Source organism: Leopardus geoffroyi, chromosome B4 (assembly GCF_018350155.1).
Source record: "Leopardus geoffroyi isolate Oge1 chromosome B4, O.geoffroyi_Oge1_pat1.0, whole genome shotgun sequence".
NCBI classification, from domain to species: Eukaryota; Metazoa; Chordata; class Mammalia; order Carnivora; family Felidae; genus Leopardus; species Leopardus geoffroyi.
Window position 1 is genome coordinate 124,693,786 of NC_059341.1, and position 17,066 is coordinate 124,710,851.

A 17,066-nucleotide genomic window follows, 5' to 3' on the forward strand; every position below is an offset into this window, starting at 1 on the left:
TGCAGGTTAATTTGTTCCTTTGTCTTTATATTTTGTATTTTCTTTATTTTTTGTATCATATTACAGTATTGCAATCATTTCTATATGAATGTTTTTGGGTCATGGAACGAATCATCTGCGTTTCCATGATTTCTTATGGGGGAAATTCGCTTTGACATACAAATGCTTTGGATTACAAGCATGTTTCTGGAACGAATTGTGCTTGCAAACCAAGGTTTTGCTGTACTAGGATTTGTGGCTGCAACTCGAAGGGTTAAACCACATCCACTGTTTTCGCATTCTCCACTTACCTGGCACCATCACTGTTCGTAGGGAGTAGGGAATTATCTGCTGCCCTGGTGGTGTTCCCTTACATCCTCCTATCCTGAAGCCCTCACACAATCCAGGAAGTGTGTCATTTTTCTCTGAAGCAGGCTTGACATTATGCTATTCCTCTTTTCACTTCAAGGAGATGTACTCTATTTTATGGGACAACTTTACTCAGTGTTTTAGCTAACAGACATGGTTGTGACGTATTCGTCTCTGGTTGTGGCAGATACATTGGATGCACGGTTCACCTGGGGGGAGTGAGAAGGTTCCGTGGCAGCACAGAGTACTGCCGTCAAGCACTCCTGCTCCAGTCCTCCTGGCTCTCACTCGGGAAAACGTATTTCCTGGCTCAGGGCTTCCCCCTGCCCTTCCAAAATCATGTGCCATTAGGAGCAGCAGGACAGTCCATCAGACGTGTCCCACGGCATCGTGGTGGAAAGCCCTCCAAACTGACTCCTGCCCCTCCCAGTTTCCTCCAAAGACGAGGTTTTCTCCCCCTTTTGTACCTCTGATCCACTTAGCAGAATGCCTGCCACAGTGTGAGAGCTGGTGAATAAGCAGGTTCGGAGAGTATGACAACCAAAGTAGCCCAGAGGGAGACTCACAATTGAAATAATAATTATGTTGTTTTCATAGGCTCTGTTTGTTCCTCATATTAACTTCCATATGGACCCAAATCTCTCTGATTGTTCTTCGTACCCTTTCTCTCTGACACTTTACTGTCTCCAACTTTGGAATCAGTCTCCTTTATTTCCAGTGGGCCATGTTCTAAGGATGCAAGAGGCTTACTACCTATGACCTTGATTTCCACACTGTGTGCACAGATGCTTCGCTAGGAGAAGAAATGAGACCAGAAAGAGATACAGGTTTTAAGGGATACTCTGATAAGTACAGTGGCTACCAGTATGGGCTGTGGGGACAGACAGACAGACCCAACTATTAGCTCAGACTTTATACTGAACACATTACTCAAAATCTCACCTTCAATTTCCTGAAGCCTCCAAGGACTCCCATGAGGGTTAAAAGACGTCATGCTCGTAAAGGGCTCAGCGAGGGCTCAACACACGGAAGTTATCACGGCCGTCCCCCCTTATCTTCGGGGAGTCTGTCCCCAGGCCCACAGTGGATGCCTGAAACCATGGATAGTTTTCAAAACCCTATGTTTTTTGCATATGTACCTATGCAGAAGTTTAATTTATAAATTATGCATAGAGATTAACAGCAATAATGATAAAATAGAACAATTACAACAATTTACTGTAATAACAGCTATGTGAATGTGGTCTCTCTCTCAAAATATCTCATATTGTACTCACCCTTCCTCTTGTGCTGATGTGAGATGACAAAATGCCTGCGTAATGAGATGAAATGGACGAAGTGGCGTGAATGACGCAGGAAGTGTGACATAGTATTCGTCTTCGGTGCCCTCTGTCATCAGAATGGAGATCTACTTCCCAACTGTGGTTGATTGAGGGTAACTGAAACCTCGGAAAGCAAAACCGCAAATAATGGGAGACTAGTGTATTTTTACCATTAGATGAAGACACCCCAAGGTATGAACTAGGGAAAGGAATTATAAGAGTAAGTTATTTGTAACTTTTTCTTTACAAAATCCAAAAGAGTTATACGATGTTGCAAACACTCTGGTAGCCTACTTAATAACCCTCTCTGCTTCTTTCCTTGAAATAGAAACACTCTTTCACTTGGGGCAGTAATAGCCCAGTTACAAATATCCCCGCAGGGGCGCCTGGGTGGCTCAGTCAGTAAAGCGTCCAACTTCAGCTCAAGGCATGATCTCTCAGTTTCTGGGTTCGAGCTCCCACCTTGGGCTCTCTGCTGTCATTGTGGAGCCCGCTTTGGATCCTCTGTCTCTCTCTCTCCCTGCCCCTCCCCTGCTTGTGCTCTTGCTCTCTCTTTCTCTCTCTCAAAACTAAATAAATATTAAAAAGAAGACATACCTCCCCAGACATCCTGCAGCTAGAATGGCAGGTGAGCAGAAGGAAGTTTGCTGTCTGTGACTTCCTAAAAAGCTACCGTTTTCCTGGCAAAGAGCTGTTTAGTGCCTTTTGCCATTTCTTCTTGTCTGAAGTCCAACCTGGATGCCCGGAGGTGGAGTGGCCATCTCGAAGCTCTGGGGATGAGAGGTCCACACTGTGCTGCTGCATATGACCACATATGCACAGACTGCAGTCTTGAGTCAGTCAAGGTCCTGGCATGCCGGAGACCAGCTCCAGCAACCAGGGGTTCCCGAAGGAAGAACGGCGTCGGTGAAAATAAAATAAAACTAAAATAAAAAACTAAAATAAAAATGGACACAGACAACAGCAGTGTGTTGACCTGGCCGATTTACTGCAGTAAACGTGGCATTATATATGCGAATGATTTCCTTGTAACATACGTCATCTATGTTTTTCTAACATTACCCAATTCTAAAATTGTTCCTTTGTATAATCACCCAATAAGGAATAACATGGTTGCTTTGTCATAACGTTCCCTCCTGCCCTTTGCTTATTAATTTCTTTTATTGTTTTTATTATGTATCTATGTTTATCTATAATTTATAAAGTATTTACTTTGCTGTTTTCACGAATTGTCATTTGTCTCTCAACACCTCAAGTGGAACAGCTACAGGGACATGACCTCTTAGCTGTTTCCCTGAACCATTCGTGGTTCTGAAGAACAAAAGTGTTCGCCTGGGTCCGAGGTGCCAGGAAGGGGGCCAAGAGGGCCTTAGAAATCCACACCTTATACATTCTCAGAGACACAACGCACCTAGGAACCAATGAACCATTCTGTACTTTAACCGACTAGGTTCAATCATCATCTGGAATGCCTCCTGGGGGGCCAGGTGGGCCGAGGGGTTGAAGTCACCTGTGCCCAGAGATACACTCCTTAGTTGCCGGAGTGAGGCTTTCAAAATCCATACGTCTCTCCTTTACAGGCCCTCTTTGCTGGCAAATGTATGAGGCTATCTTTCCTGTAAGTAGAGGAGTCTCCATAGGGGATGGCAAGGGCTAAACGTAAGGCCGCACAATTTCTTGCGGAACCTTATTTTCTTCCCTAATGGTTCTTTTCCCAGGGGGCCTGCCGAGGGCAATTCCCCAACAGACAGCACCCCAGGTAGTTTTAAGGCCGAATTACCTAAAAGCAGGAGTACAAGAAGCTTCACTGTGGGTGGTGACCCTGCAGTCACCGATCCGTCCACAGCCCGGGCCCTGCCACTCAGGCTGGGGAGCTCGGCTTCCAGCACTGGCAGGACACAGATGGCTCTCTCCAAACTAATGGTGGAGACTCTGAAAAAAGGGCATTATTTGGAAAGGTCGGTATTAAGGAAACACAGGTTAAGAAAGGGTGCAGTTAGGGAGCTATGACCACCTGTAACTCTGGAGGGCAAGGGAAGGAGGGGGTTCCAGGACTGGAAAAGGAGCAGCCTGCACTGATCACAGGAAAGCGACTAGAAGGCTAATTACCCCAAGTTTACAATCTCCTGTTGGTGGTGCCCCCCACTGGCCAAACTCTACTGGAAATCAGAGGGCAGGGGAGCTCCAGTGACATATTGCCTTTAAGTCAGCCTCTCAGGACACTAAACAAGTTGAAGAATTGTGGAGCGTAGGTACATAGAAGCAAATGGAAGATATCCTTGCCCAACGTGGGCAGGTTCCCCTGATGTTGTAGGATTCAGCAGCCCTGCACATGTTAAGGAGGGCAGAGCAAGAGCACAGGAGGAGCTTAAGTCCCCGATGGCACCGGGAGTCACCACAGCAGCTGTGAACGAAGTACTCTGAAACATCTAACCGTATGAGGAAAATAAACCATCATGTGGGTACGTCACTTTGGTCCGGTTTCAGTTATATGCCCACAAGCAGTCCTGTGTGATTTGTATGCATCTTACATTTGTGGTATCATTAGTTGATACAAAGTACATCTGAGTCATTTTCACTCCGTGTTTACTTTGTATTAGTTGAGAGTCAAATGTTCGTCATTCCTTCTTACCCAAAGGGCCTGCCTTGACTGAGTGTACTACTTGGTAGATAAGGTCTTAGATAAAATCTGTTAAGGCTGATAGAAGGACTAGAAGGAAAGGAAGAAGCAATCTATAGCAGCAATGAATCACTACATTGGGTCAGGCTGAGAGCCTCTGTTATTGCCTCTGTCTCCCAGGGCTGGGCTCCAAGATCACCCACGTGGGGCAGGAACTAGAACTAAAGGAGCCTCGGCTCCCTCACTTTTTCCTGATGGGGCTCAATGATGGGTCATCTTCTTGTCCCAAGAGGAGGCACTCTGGGCTCTTCTCTGTTATCAAGCTACAGCCACTGCACCTGCAATGGGCCTCTTCCGCCCTCTTTCGCACAAGAGGAGTGCTTTTCTTCCTCGACTCGCGCACCAGTTGCCTGTTCCGGTAACTGGTGTGGGCACTACCTGGCCTAGAGCCCTGCCTTGCTCTTGCCAGCTGCCCTTCCCATGCCTTGGCCACAGCCCTAGCCAAGACCCATGGCTGGAGCCCTGCGATCTGTGAACAGACCTCTCAGACACCATCTGCTTCTCTCATCTCAGGAGCAGTGCCTGCCCTGCCTCTCTGCTGAGTCCTGCCCACCTACTGGCACTCCCCAGAACTCCTCCCCAGACCTCTGCCAATAAGCCCTTGGCCCGAGTCCTCAGTCGAGATTAAGGTATCCTTTGGACGTGGCCATTTACACTCTTGGCTGAGAACACAGAGCCGTCTGCCACCTCCCGGCACCAGCCCCTCTCTCCCTGGCTGACTCCTCAGTGGCCTGCAGCTCAGAACGAACAGTAAAAGCAGTAGTAATATAACGAAAATGACAAAGATGATGCAAGTAAAACAATCTACTATGTACTAAGTGCTTACTACATGTCACACGCCACCTACGTGCAGCATAGCCCTTGCTTTGCATGGCGACAGCACAAATTTCAAGTATCAATCATTTGGTTTCCTACATCAGGCCCTCAACAATACAGTTCACCGTTCAAATCTGTTACCCGAGTACATTAACTGTGAGTACTTGCCTAAGTACAAATTTTGCTGCTAGCTTTTTAGTCCATGAAATGACTATGCAAGTAACAGATCCAAATCATGATCTGTGACCAACCGTGTCACTTCTCTGTCAGTCAGCCAGTCAATAGATGACTGGAATTTGTTATTCAGTTTATGCACAGACGACAAAGCATGTGGTCATGTTGTCTCCTTCATTCCCAGTGGTAAACACCTGTGATATTTACAAAAAAAAAAAAAAAAAAAAAAAGGATAATCGAATTGCCAACAAAGATAATAGTGTAGCAAGGAAACAAAAAGCAATAGTGGTGAGAGGGAAGTTCAAGTCAAAGGTAAATGGAGATAGAGAAGAAACAGTTGGCTGTGGGATGACATTGTCACTATGTCACTATTCTGCTCTGGATATGCAGCCAGAAGAATTTAGTAAGGGTAAATTTATGAACATAACTGCAGAGAGTAGCTGTGCAGGAAAGAATGAAGATGTTCCAAGGGAAGAGACATGGAAAAAAAAAAATCATCTGTCATCTCAAAGATATTTCATGACATCGGAAGTGCAAAGAATAAAATACAGAAAGCTGATACAAATCTGGAAAGGAGTATGACAATTTCCCAAGGCATGGAAAAAATGCTCACTCTGTACAATAAGTTATATGACAGACAGGAAGGTAAGCACTGTTCAAACTACCCTCGATTAAGTTTTATACAAAAACAAAACAAAACAAAAACCCCCAAACTCAAACATTTAATTCTCAATGTTTCTAACGATTCAAATTACAGTATAACAAATAAAATATTGGGTCTACTAATTTTCTCATTTCCCTAGGCACTTAAAACCAACAAGAAGAGTTGGTTTTCTCTTTTTTTTCTAACGTTTATTTTTGAGAGAGAAAGACAGAGTGGGGGAGGGGCAGACAGAGGGAGACACAGAATCCGAAGCAGACTCCAGGCTCTGAGCTGTCACCACAGAGCCCGATGCAGGGCTCGAACTCACAAACCGTGAGATCTTGACCTGAGCCGGAGTCGGTCGCTCAACCGACTGAGCCACCCAGGTGCCCCTATGTGTACTTCTGAATCCATCTTTTCTCGATCCTTCAGCATCCTGCTCCATCAAGTGTCAATCCTCCCTGAGGCAGGCCTGGTTGGTTAGCTCAAGCAACTTTCATTTCCCACTTCATTCTCCTTTGCTTGTTTCTTCAAAAAACAAAACAAAACAAAACAAAACAAAACAAAACAAAACTACTTTCCCAAACTCCTGTAGCTACCCTCCTGGAAGATGACCCCCCAAAGTCTGTTCTCTTCTTCTTTTTCTGAACCTTGAACATTAGTTGGGAACATGGCCATTCCAAATAAAAACTACATTTCCCAGAAGTTCTTCAACTAGTCACGGCCTTGTGACCAAATACTGGCTCATGGGATGTAAGCAGAAATAACCTGTACAATTCCAGAAAGTATTCTTGAGAAGGGAATATTCCTTTCCTTCATTCTGTCCTGTTGGCTGGAATGTAGATTCAACAGCTGATGCTGGAGCAGCCATCTTGGACCATGAGTTGGAAGGAGGAATTCCAATCCACAAATTCCAATTCACAGAGTCTACAAATTCATGAGGACTTGGTGAAATACAGTTGCCATGCCCCCCAGCTTTGGACTGCTACCTGTAAAATTCATTTCTATGGGATAAATATAAGCTTTTAAGGCCATTATTGTTTTGGTATTTCTGTCAGTATAGTGAATGTAATCTTAATATACTGAATGACCTACTTCTGGCCAATGAAACCCTTGGGTGAGTGTGCTAGATGGCTTCCAGGCAAGATGCTTTTTCTCCTTGTAAAAGGAGAGTTCTATTTCCCCATCCTGGCTGTCTTCTTGCCTTACATCTTCGGGCATGATTATGTGAGGACATAATGCCCAGAGCTGCAACAACCTTCTTATGACCACAAAGGCAAGGCCAAGAAAAATTCAGAGCCACTAACCAGAACGGTGACACTATTGAACTACTGAACTAATCCTGGGCCCGCCTACCCCAGATTTCTTGTGCAAGATAATGAACAGCCTTATCATTTAGCCTCCGTGTTGAATATTCTGCTACTTGTAACAGAAAACATTTCCAAATGACATATTCTCTTGCTATGAATATTTGTGCCCTCCTCCCCAAATTCATAGGTGGAAATCCTCACCCCCAAGGTGATGAAACTAGGAGGTGGGGCCTTTGGTATTTTGGTGTGTAGGTCATGAGGGTGGACTCCAGAGAGCTACCCCACCCCCTTCCATCATATAAAGATACAGCGAGAAGTCAGCAGTCTGCAACCTGCCAGAGGGCTCTCCCCAGAACCTGACTGTGCCGGCATTCTGATCTTGGACTTCCAAGATTACAAGTAATCTCTACATGTAATGTGGGGCTCACACCCACAACCCCGAGACCAAGAGTCACATGCTCTACCGACTGAGTCAGCCCCAGCAGCCCAAACTGATTAAGACATCTCTATTGCTCCTACAGGCTCTCCTTTTCAACTGCATCCTTCTTCTGGGCCCTCAGACATGCTCGTCTCATCCATGCAAAATAGTAACAGCTTGCCATGTATCCATTTCTCCCTGCAGCCACTGTATTTTCTTTCCTTTCATGGGCGAGGCTCTGTAAAAAATAGACTATACACGTTATCTGCACCTCCCTGTTACTCACTTTGATCTTCTGTGGCTTTCCTTCTCCCATTCCACTGAGTGTGTTAATCTAGGCCACTGATAACCTCTTAATTTGCAAATCCAACAAGACCCTTGTTTGTCTTTTTCTTATCTGACCTCTCTATGGCTTTTGGCTTTGATAACCACTTCCGCCTCTGTGAAACCCCCTTCACCTGTGGCTTTTTTGACATCACCCTCACCCGGTTCCCTTTTGACCTCTCTGGCTCCTCATTCTCCATTTCCTTCACCAGTGCCTCCTTTTTTGTCTTTACCTCTTGAAAGATTGGCTTCTTTGGGATGCTATTCTGCCTCACTCTTCCCTTGCTACACTCTCCTTCTAGGCGGTAACTTCCATTCCTGCAGTTTCAAAGATTGAAGGTAGCTTTCTTGAGAATCAGAGACCTATACTAAACTCCTCACTAGGCAGGGTTGAGTCAAAGCTGCTGTGGTAAAATATTATTCTTATTGGATGGCATGCCTTATCATGGATTGAATTGTGTTCCCCAAAAAGATATGTGGAAATCCTAATGCCCAATACACGTGAATGTGACCTTATTTGCAGTCGTAATCAAATTAAGATGAGGTCATTAGGATGCGACTGTGAACTTATAAGCAAGGAAGAGACACAGACACACAGGAACACCACCATGTGATGATGAAGGCAGAGACTGAAGATGCAGCTACAAGCCAGGAAATGTCTAGGATCAATGGCCACCGCCAGGAGCCAGAAAGAGGCATGGAAGCATTCTCCCCTCCAGTTTTCGGAGGGCCCTGCTGACACTTTGATTTGGGGCTTGTAGACTCCAGAGCTGCAACACAACAAATTTCTGTTGTTTCAAGTCACACAGTTTGTGGTATTTTGTCACAGCAGTTCTAGGAATCGAATACACAGTTCCTCCATTGTCCTGCACTTCCTTATCTACACAACCAGTTATGACTTACAATCTCTTCTCTGAATATTTTGCCTTCATCTTTCTCCCAATTCAGGAATGTTCGGTCTTCCACATATCATAAATACGTGGGTTCACAACTTTCAATTTTGTCCTTAGTCTTTTGCCCTAAAGTCATTAAACACACACACAACTTGGGTTTACAACTTTCAATTTTGTCACTAGTCTTTTGGTATAAAGGCATTAAACACACACACACACACACACACACACACACCACTACCATCTACTTACGGCATCATTCTTAAGTTAGGACATGTTAACCCTCAACTCTCAGAATAAGGTACAGTTCTTTAAATTAAATATTTTAAGTTCTGTGAAAGCTCACTGCTTTGTCCCAACTTTGCCAGTATTGTTTCAGAGGCATACTTTATAGCACAAACATTTAAGAGTTTATGTTATGAGTTTCTCTGTGGCAGAGAAAAATATTAATACATAAATATTCATAAGCTCCTTTCCTTGTTTCCAGCCATCTTCCCCCTCCTTTCCCAAATTCTCTTTGACCATCTTGCAAAATTGGGATAATAAAAAAGTGAGAGGAAGAACTTGAGAAGCAGCAGCTGAAAGAATAGTGAGAATTCCTTTTTAAAACGGTAGAGAATCACTTCTCAAAAGAAAGTTTAGAATGAAAAGGTGGAGAGGCCTGCTTAGGATCGAGGGAGTTGGGGGAGAGGGGGATGATACAGGCATAGGAGAGAACTTGAAAATAAGAGATGAGGAAAAAGGAATTTTAGGAAATCTGCCTGATGTTGTGTGTAGCCCCCTTTGGTACCTTCTCGAGGGTGTGAGGTAGAGATTTAAACTGCTTTCAATAATATTTTTTGTCTTTTTCTGGAATTGTATCTCTTTGAGTGTGATTCGTTATAGGACCGGATAATAAAGCATCTCAGCCTTATTAGGATTATACATGAATGTGAGCAAAGGCAGTTTATTGTATAGTGGTTAGGGAAAAGGGCTCTGGAGTCAGAAGCCCTGCGTTTGAATCCCGGTCCCAATCCGCTTCTGCTGTGTGTCCGGGGACAACTGCTTTACTTCTCTGTGCCGCATATCCCCATCCACGAAAAGGGAGACAGCAGTACCCACTGCGCGGGATCGTTGGGAGAATCGTGAGTTCACACACGCAAGGCAATTAGGACTGCGTTTGGCAACGGAAGACCCTCACACGTTACCCAGCAATAAAACAGGAACCTACAGTCTCCCACCTGCTGAAGCAAACCAGCCTTCCGCGGCTCCCTGTTCCTAAACTTCTCGGCATGGGTACAGCCGCCAAACGCTCAAGTGCCTGATTCGTCGCTGCAGGCTCGGCTCCGACCTTCCCTCGGGGGTGCTCAGGGACGGCCGCTCGCTCGCGGGACAGGCTGCCCGCCTCCTCCGGCGTTCGCGGGCATCCTCGACGCCCGGCGCCCCCCGACGCGCGCCACCCGCCCGCGCAGGCAGACGTCCCTCTCGGCTCCCCGCGCTCGCGGCACTTCGAACCTCTACGCGAGCTTTCCTCCCCGTCGCGCTGTAAACTGTTCCGAGCCTGACTCGCCCGGGCATCCTAGGTGCTCAATTAAAGTGGCCGTAAAGGCAAACGCTGTACTTTCTCCCGCTATACAAAACGGGGGGGAGAGGAGGGGAGGGGACCCTGTGCGAGGGCTGGGGGCGGGAGACTCGGTCGGGAGGAAAGGTCTTTCCAGCCGGAGGCCCGTTGCCAAACGGGCTCCGCCGGGACACGTAGCCCGGAGGCGAGGGCGGGGCTCCCCGGCCGGGACCCCTCCGCGCCCCGCGGGCCTCCAGCCTGGCCCCGGGCGCCCGCGGTCACGTGACCCCCCGCCCCCGGCGCACAGCTGGAGGCGGGTCCCCGCCCTCCCCCGGGAGCGGAGGCGCCGGAGCGGGCGCGGTGCATTGTGGGCAGAGGGGCGGGGGTTGGGAAGATGGCGGCTCCCAGCCTCCTCAACTGGAGGCGGGTTTCCTCCTTCACGGGGCCGGTCCCCCGCGCCCGGCACGGACACCGGGCCGTGGCTATCCGGGAGCTGATGATCATCTTTGGAGGGGGCAACGAGGGCATCGCGGACGAGCTGCACGTCTACAACACGGGTAGGCGCGGCGGCAACTCTACGGCCCCGCCTGTGGGAGCCGCGGAGGGGGAGGGGAGGCGAGGCGGCGGCCGCGGCCCTGACAGCTGTCACCGCCGGGTCACTGCCTCCTCGGGCGGGCTGCGGGGAGCGCGGCTCGGCCGGGCGGGTCCGGGGTCCTCAGCGTCCCGGGCGGCAGCTCCGTTTTCCCGAGGCCCCGCGGGGCGGAACCGGGCCCTGAGCGGGGCGCGCCGGCCCTCAGGCAGGCGGTCCGGGACCTCCTCCCCCCCCCCACCCCCCCGCGCCCCAGCCCTGCTGGCGGACGTAGGCGAGAGAAAGACAGAGAGAGGGAGGCCGTTTTCACCCTCCGGGGCCTCTTCCCGGAGTCTCGCCCACTCCGGGGGTCCGAGATCCCTCCCCTGTCAAAAACCAAAACCAACTCCAAACCGAAGCTGCGCCGGGCCCTTCTCGTCGTTGCCTGCGGTCTTTCCTTAGGAGGGAGAGAGGCGGGGCGGGGCGGGGGGCGAGCAGGGAAAGCGAGAGGCGTTCTGGTACTCTCCCCCCGAATACTGCCCCGCATCTGGCCGGTGGCAGTCGGGGTTTTTGCCCCGCTGGTCCCCCTGCGCGCTGGCGGGGGAGCGGCCGGTGGCTGAGCCGGGCGCCCGGCTCCCACAGTGGGGCGTGCTTGCTCAAGTTCAGCTGTGCAGCGCTCCGGAAGACGACTGTCAGCTGGAGCGCCGCTGCGACTCACCAGTGCCTCTTGGCCGAGGGCCCCGGGGATAGATAGGAGGGCGGCGTTCCGTTTTCCCCGCCGTGGAAACGCGCCCGCTGTCGCGCAGGAGCTGCTTCCTCGGTGTGAGGCTGATTGCTGAATTGGGGGTCTATGTCACGATCAGCGACTTGGACCAAATAACTTAGTCATAGTGGTGAATACAGTAGTGGCGTAGGGGATAGGGGACATTTTATTTTATTTTTTCACACCCCCCCCCCCCCGCACTCCACTATTTAGTTAAAAAGTTATTTGACAATTTGATGTAGTGTAGAAATCCTGGCTTTGGAAGGTGAGACCTGGTTTGAATTTTGCTCTGCCGGGTCCCCAGGATCAGCGCTAAAGTCACCAAACTTAAATAGCAGATTTTCACCGGTAGAATGGAGATGATGATACCAAGCAAGGTTTGGGGAAGAATTAATGACATCGATCAGGGTTTCTCCAACAGCAGCATGTGGCCGTTTTGAACCAGAGGAATTAGTTCTTGGAAGAGCTTGCACGGACCTTGTAAGATGTTTGGCAGCGTCTCTGGGCTCTACCCACTAGTGGCCAGTAAGCATCTTTCCTCTCCCTCTCCAGTAAGGCAACTGCAAAGTTATGTTGTTCTCCTGGGGGCAGAGTCATCCCCAGTTAAGAGCCACTGATCTAGAAGATACATATAAAGTACACGCTCATAGTTTGTGACAACAGTGTATCATAATTGGTCTTAATTTTATTTTGGCAACTAGTTACAAATCAGTGGTTCCTACCAGCGGTTAGAGGAGACATCCCTCCAGGTTGCGCTGCCCACGGATTTGTCTGTGATGGTACCAGAATATTAGTGTTCGGGGGAATGGTTGAATATGGAAGATACAGCAGTGAGTTGTATGAGTTGCAAGTAAGTGTATTTAAAATTTATCTCAATCTGCAGCTTTAATAATGATCTTGCTCTTCATTCTTTGAAAGATTGCGAAATATTTCATTAATGTATTTGAAATAGTGTGAACTTCACATTTTAGAGCTTCAAAGAAAATGTTTCCACTTCACTGAAAAGCCAAAGTTTCTAACATGAGTCTTTTTTTTAATACTCAGTGTAACATTTGTAACATAAAGATATCTGTTACTTAGCATCAGTTGTACATGTTACATGTTTGGGTTTTTGTATCTTAGTGTCATAGTTCTTCAATTTTAGCAGCAACAGAAGCATCTGGAGGGCTTGTGAAAACACAGATTGCTGGGCCCTGCTCCCAGAGTTTCTGAATCAGTATTGTCTGATGTGAGGCCTCCCCCCTTGAATTCTTACCAAGTTCCCCTGTGCTGCTGCTGGTCCCCAGACCATATTTTGAAAACCTCTGCTCAGTTATAGAAATTGTTACCATTACACTAATAATCACTTTTCCCCCCTGGCAGTATATGTGCACATGCTCACAGATGCACATACACACACACACACACACACGACAGTTTCTTATGTCCTTTTATGTTTGATTCTCCTAAACCGCACTCAGAGCCCTCTCTGACAGCCCTTAATTGACTTTTATTCCTAAACTGTGCATGTGTTCACAGGGCTATTATCATGAGGGCATCTGGTAATTGACAGATGTGGGTGAATTATACCTATTTATGAGCAAATCATTTTAGATAAATAGAGCATCCATGGCCAGAGTATAAGTTTTGGAGTTTGGTTTGTTAAATGACCTTTATGCATACTTAAAGGTTGAAATATATACTAATTTCAGAAAGTAAGAATGTATAAATTACGTTTAATCTTTTTTTTTTATTTTTTTTTTAACGTTTATTTATTTTTGAGACAGAGCATGAACAGGGGAGGGGCAGAGAGAGAGAGGGAGACACAGAATCGGAAGCAGGCTCCAGGCTCTGAGCCATCAGCCCAGAGCCCGACGCGGGGCTCGAACTCACTGACCGTGAGATCGAGACCTGAGCCGAAGTCGGACGCCCAACCGACTGAGCCACCCAGGCGCCCCAAATTACGTTTACTCTTAAAGCTATATATATTTAATTTTTCATTTGGAAAATATTTTGAAACTGTTGGCGTTTGAGTTATTAATCATGTTTACTATTAGGTTGCTGTTGAGAAAAGCTGTGAATATGGAAGAGTAGACTGAATTTCTATTGCAGTGTTTATTTTAGTTCCAGAAGTTATCTGCTTACATGTCATTTGTCCCCAGGATAGCTTATTGGAGCCTTCTAATTGGATTTCGATTAAAACGTATTGGTATGATGTTATACTATTGACAATATAGGAATGTTTTCCTGATTCTGCCTGATTGTATTTATGCTCTTTTTTAGGCAAGTCGTTGGTTATGGAAAAAAGTGAAACCCCACCCCCCTTCTTCTGGTTTACCTCCTTGTCCCCGGCTTGGACATAGCTTCTCTTTATATGGTAACAAATGCTATTTGTTTGGTGGTCTGGCAAATGAAAGTGAAGACTCAAACAATAATGTTCCCAGGTATGCTGGTTCTTTTTCAGACCAAATGTTTGTTTTATGACTTTTAAGGACATTTAGTTTCTTTCATTTTTAATTACTAAAAGGGATGAAGCTTAGCCTTTTGCATTTGAACCTAACAGTGAACAAATTTGGGTGCACTTATATTTTCCGTAGTCCCTGGAGTATGTATCTATTTTCAAAACTATGCCTTTTCTAATCAGAAATCATCTTATTAAATGATACTAATATAACTGCTTATAGCAACATATTTGTATGTTTTGAGTCATGATGTATTTTAGTTGTCATAAATGATAATAAAAAGTAACAAATGGTTATTTTCAAATTAGATGTCTCTAGGAATTTGGTGACAAAAAATTTCACTACAAGATGAAGGCCATCATATCCATTTTTCATGCAGGAAGCCATTAAGGTGGTTCATACAAGCAAATACTTTGTGAACCGATCCTCTCCTCTTTTCTCCAAACAGAACTATCACTACCTCTTTTCTTTTTTGATCACAGTGTTTTGATCACATTGTCATAGCACTCAGGATTTGGAGATTTAGAGTCCAAAAGACTGTTTTCTGATTCACTGCTTACCATGTGTGTCCTTTAGTGGAAGTAATCTAACCCTGTTTTTCTTGACTGTGAAATGGGACTGATTAAATACTTAACATTTCAGTGTCATTATAATGGCTAAATAAGATTGTTGGCATCAATCTTTCAATAAGATTGTTGACACTTTCAGGTTGTCATCAGCATAGTATCTACATTACATTGATGTTAGAGGCTTAGCTTTTTTGGTTTTTCAAACTTTAAAAAATAACACATACTAAAACATCACAGAAAACTTGGAAACTGGAGAAAGGAAGAAAAACTTATCCTACCATACTAATCCAGATACTTCTACTTCTAGCACATGTCTTTTTCATTTTTAAGTTAAATAGATGTTTTTAGTTATAGACTTGTAAAAATTCAAGAAATTAGAAAATATATAAAGTTCTTTCTCTCAACAACACTGTCCTCCAACAGAGGCAAACATAATTCAAGTTGATGTGCATCTTTTAGATGCACATCATCTTGTAACATTTATTAGTCAGCTTTTTTTTTTTTAGGTTATATTGTATATATTATATATAATGGGCATGCCTCTCAAGTTTATGCAGCTTGAGGGAGCAAATAGACGCAATGCTTTTTAAAGCCTCTGGTTAAAGCAGATTCATTTCTGTTCACATTCTGTTAGTCACCGATCCAGAACTGTGTCTTCTGTGCTTGGCATTTTTGTTGAAAATCAATTAACCATAACTGTAAGGATTTATTTATGGACTCTCCATTCTGTTCTCTTGATCTATATGTCTAGCCTAATGCTGGTACCACACTGTTTTGATTACTATAGCTTTGTACTAAGTTTTGAAATTGGAAGATATAAGTTCTCAGATTTTATTACGCTTTTTCAAGAGAGTTTTGGCTATTCTGGGTCCTTTGCATTTCTATTTAAATTTAGCATCAGCTTGCCAATTTCTGCAACAAGGTCTGCTGGAATTTGGTAGGTACTGTGTGAAAAATATAGATAAAATTATGGAGAATTACTATCTTCTTAATATTGAGTCTTCCAACCCAGGAACCTGGAATGTCTCTCCATTTATTTAGATCTTCTTTAATTTCTCCCAGCAATATTTTGAGGTTTTAAATGTGTGTGTCTTGCTCTGATCTTATTAAACTTATTCCTAATTTTTTTATTCTTTTCAATGACGTGAATAGATTTGGTTTCTTAATTTTATTTTTGGATTGTTTATTGCTAGTGTATAGAAATATAATTGGTTTATTGCTAATATATAGAAACACAGTTGCTCTCTGTATATTGAGTTTGTATTCTGTGGCCTTGCCAAATTCATTTGTTATTTCTATGTATGTATGTATGTATTTTATTTATTTATTTATATACTTTTGAGAGAGAGAGCATGCAAGCAGGGGAGGGGCAGAGAGAGGAAAAGAGAGAATCCTAAGCAGGCTCCACACCCAGCAACATGGAGCCCAATGCAGGGCTCAATTTCACCACTGTGAGATCATGGCCTGAGCTTAAATCAAGAGTCAGACACTTACCTGACTCAGCCACTCAGGCTCCCCTCATTTGTCATTTCTAATTATACCTCTGTGGATTTCAGTTTTATTATTATTATTATTATTATTATTATTATTATTATTATCGATTCTTTGGAGCTCTTTATATATTTTGTTCTTACATTCCAAATATTTTTTCCATGTCTTTTGCCTACCTTTTTTTTTTTTTTAAAGAGTTTCATTTTTGTCTTATCAGGTTTGACAGTATTTTTTTATTGCTTTCTTGGATTTTTTTTTTTTTTTCTTGCTTAGGAGTTTCTCCTATGCCAAAATTATTTTTCTATATTTTCTATAATTTCTAGTACATTCTGTATTTTTCTGATATATTCACAGATTTATACTTTATGTTTCAAATATTTATAGATTTAGAATATGTTTTTATGACTAGTATGAAGATTTTTACTTTTCCTTCCTAATGGATTTCTAATTCTCCCACCACCATTTATTAAATAAGCCATTTTTTTCCTCACTGATTTGAAGTCCTATCTCTGTCATATCTTAATCCTCATTTAAATGGGTCTTTTTCTAAATTCTCTAGACTAGGGGTTACAAACTACACTGTATGGGCCAAATTTGGCCTGCTATCTTTCTTTGTTAATAAAGTTTTATTGGAACACAGCCATGCCGATTCATTTGCATATTGTCTTTGGCTGCTTTCATATTAAAAGAGCAAAGTTGAGTAGTTGTGACAGACCTGAAGGCCTCCATAACCTAAAATATTTACTGTCTGACTTTTTACAGAAAA

At 44.7% G+C, this 17,066-nt stretch overlaps 1 protein-coding gene and 1 long non-coding RNA gene across 9 annotated transcripts in view; one reads left to right on the plus strand and one right to left on the minus strand.

Moving 5' to 3' along the window:
• LOC123591436 lies at positions 1-6,250 on the minus strand. The gene is made up of 4 exons (XR_006709318.1): positions 3,451-6,250; positions 2,268-2,440; positions 1,626-1,660; positions 1-1,439 (listed from the first exon to the last, which is right to left on the minus strand). It is a non-coding gene; the product is annotated as an uncharacterized LOC123591436 (long non-coding RNA).
• Positions 6,251-10,818: 4,568 nt separating this feature from the next.
• HCFC2 (host cell factor C2) overlaps positions 10,819-17,066 on the plus strand; it is a 47,701-nt gene continuing 41,453 nt past the window's right edge. For 5 of the 8 annotated variants that reach the window (XM_045465755.1, XM_045465758.1, XM_045465757.1 and 2 more), the window contains exons 1-3: positions 10,820-11,025; positions 12,501-12,649; positions 14,062-14,222. In XM_045465755.1, the coding sequence (XP_045321711.1) occupies positions 10,863-11,025; positions 12,501-12,649; positions 14,062-14,222 (473 nt within the window). In that variant the 5' untranslated portion in view covers positions 10,820-10,862. Of the gene's footprint in view, positions 11,026-12,500; positions 12,650-14,061; positions 14,223-17,066 lie in introns of all 8 variants that reach the window. The other 3 variants (XM_045465754.1, XM_045465751.1, XM_045465753.1) reach the window with 1 other exon arrangement.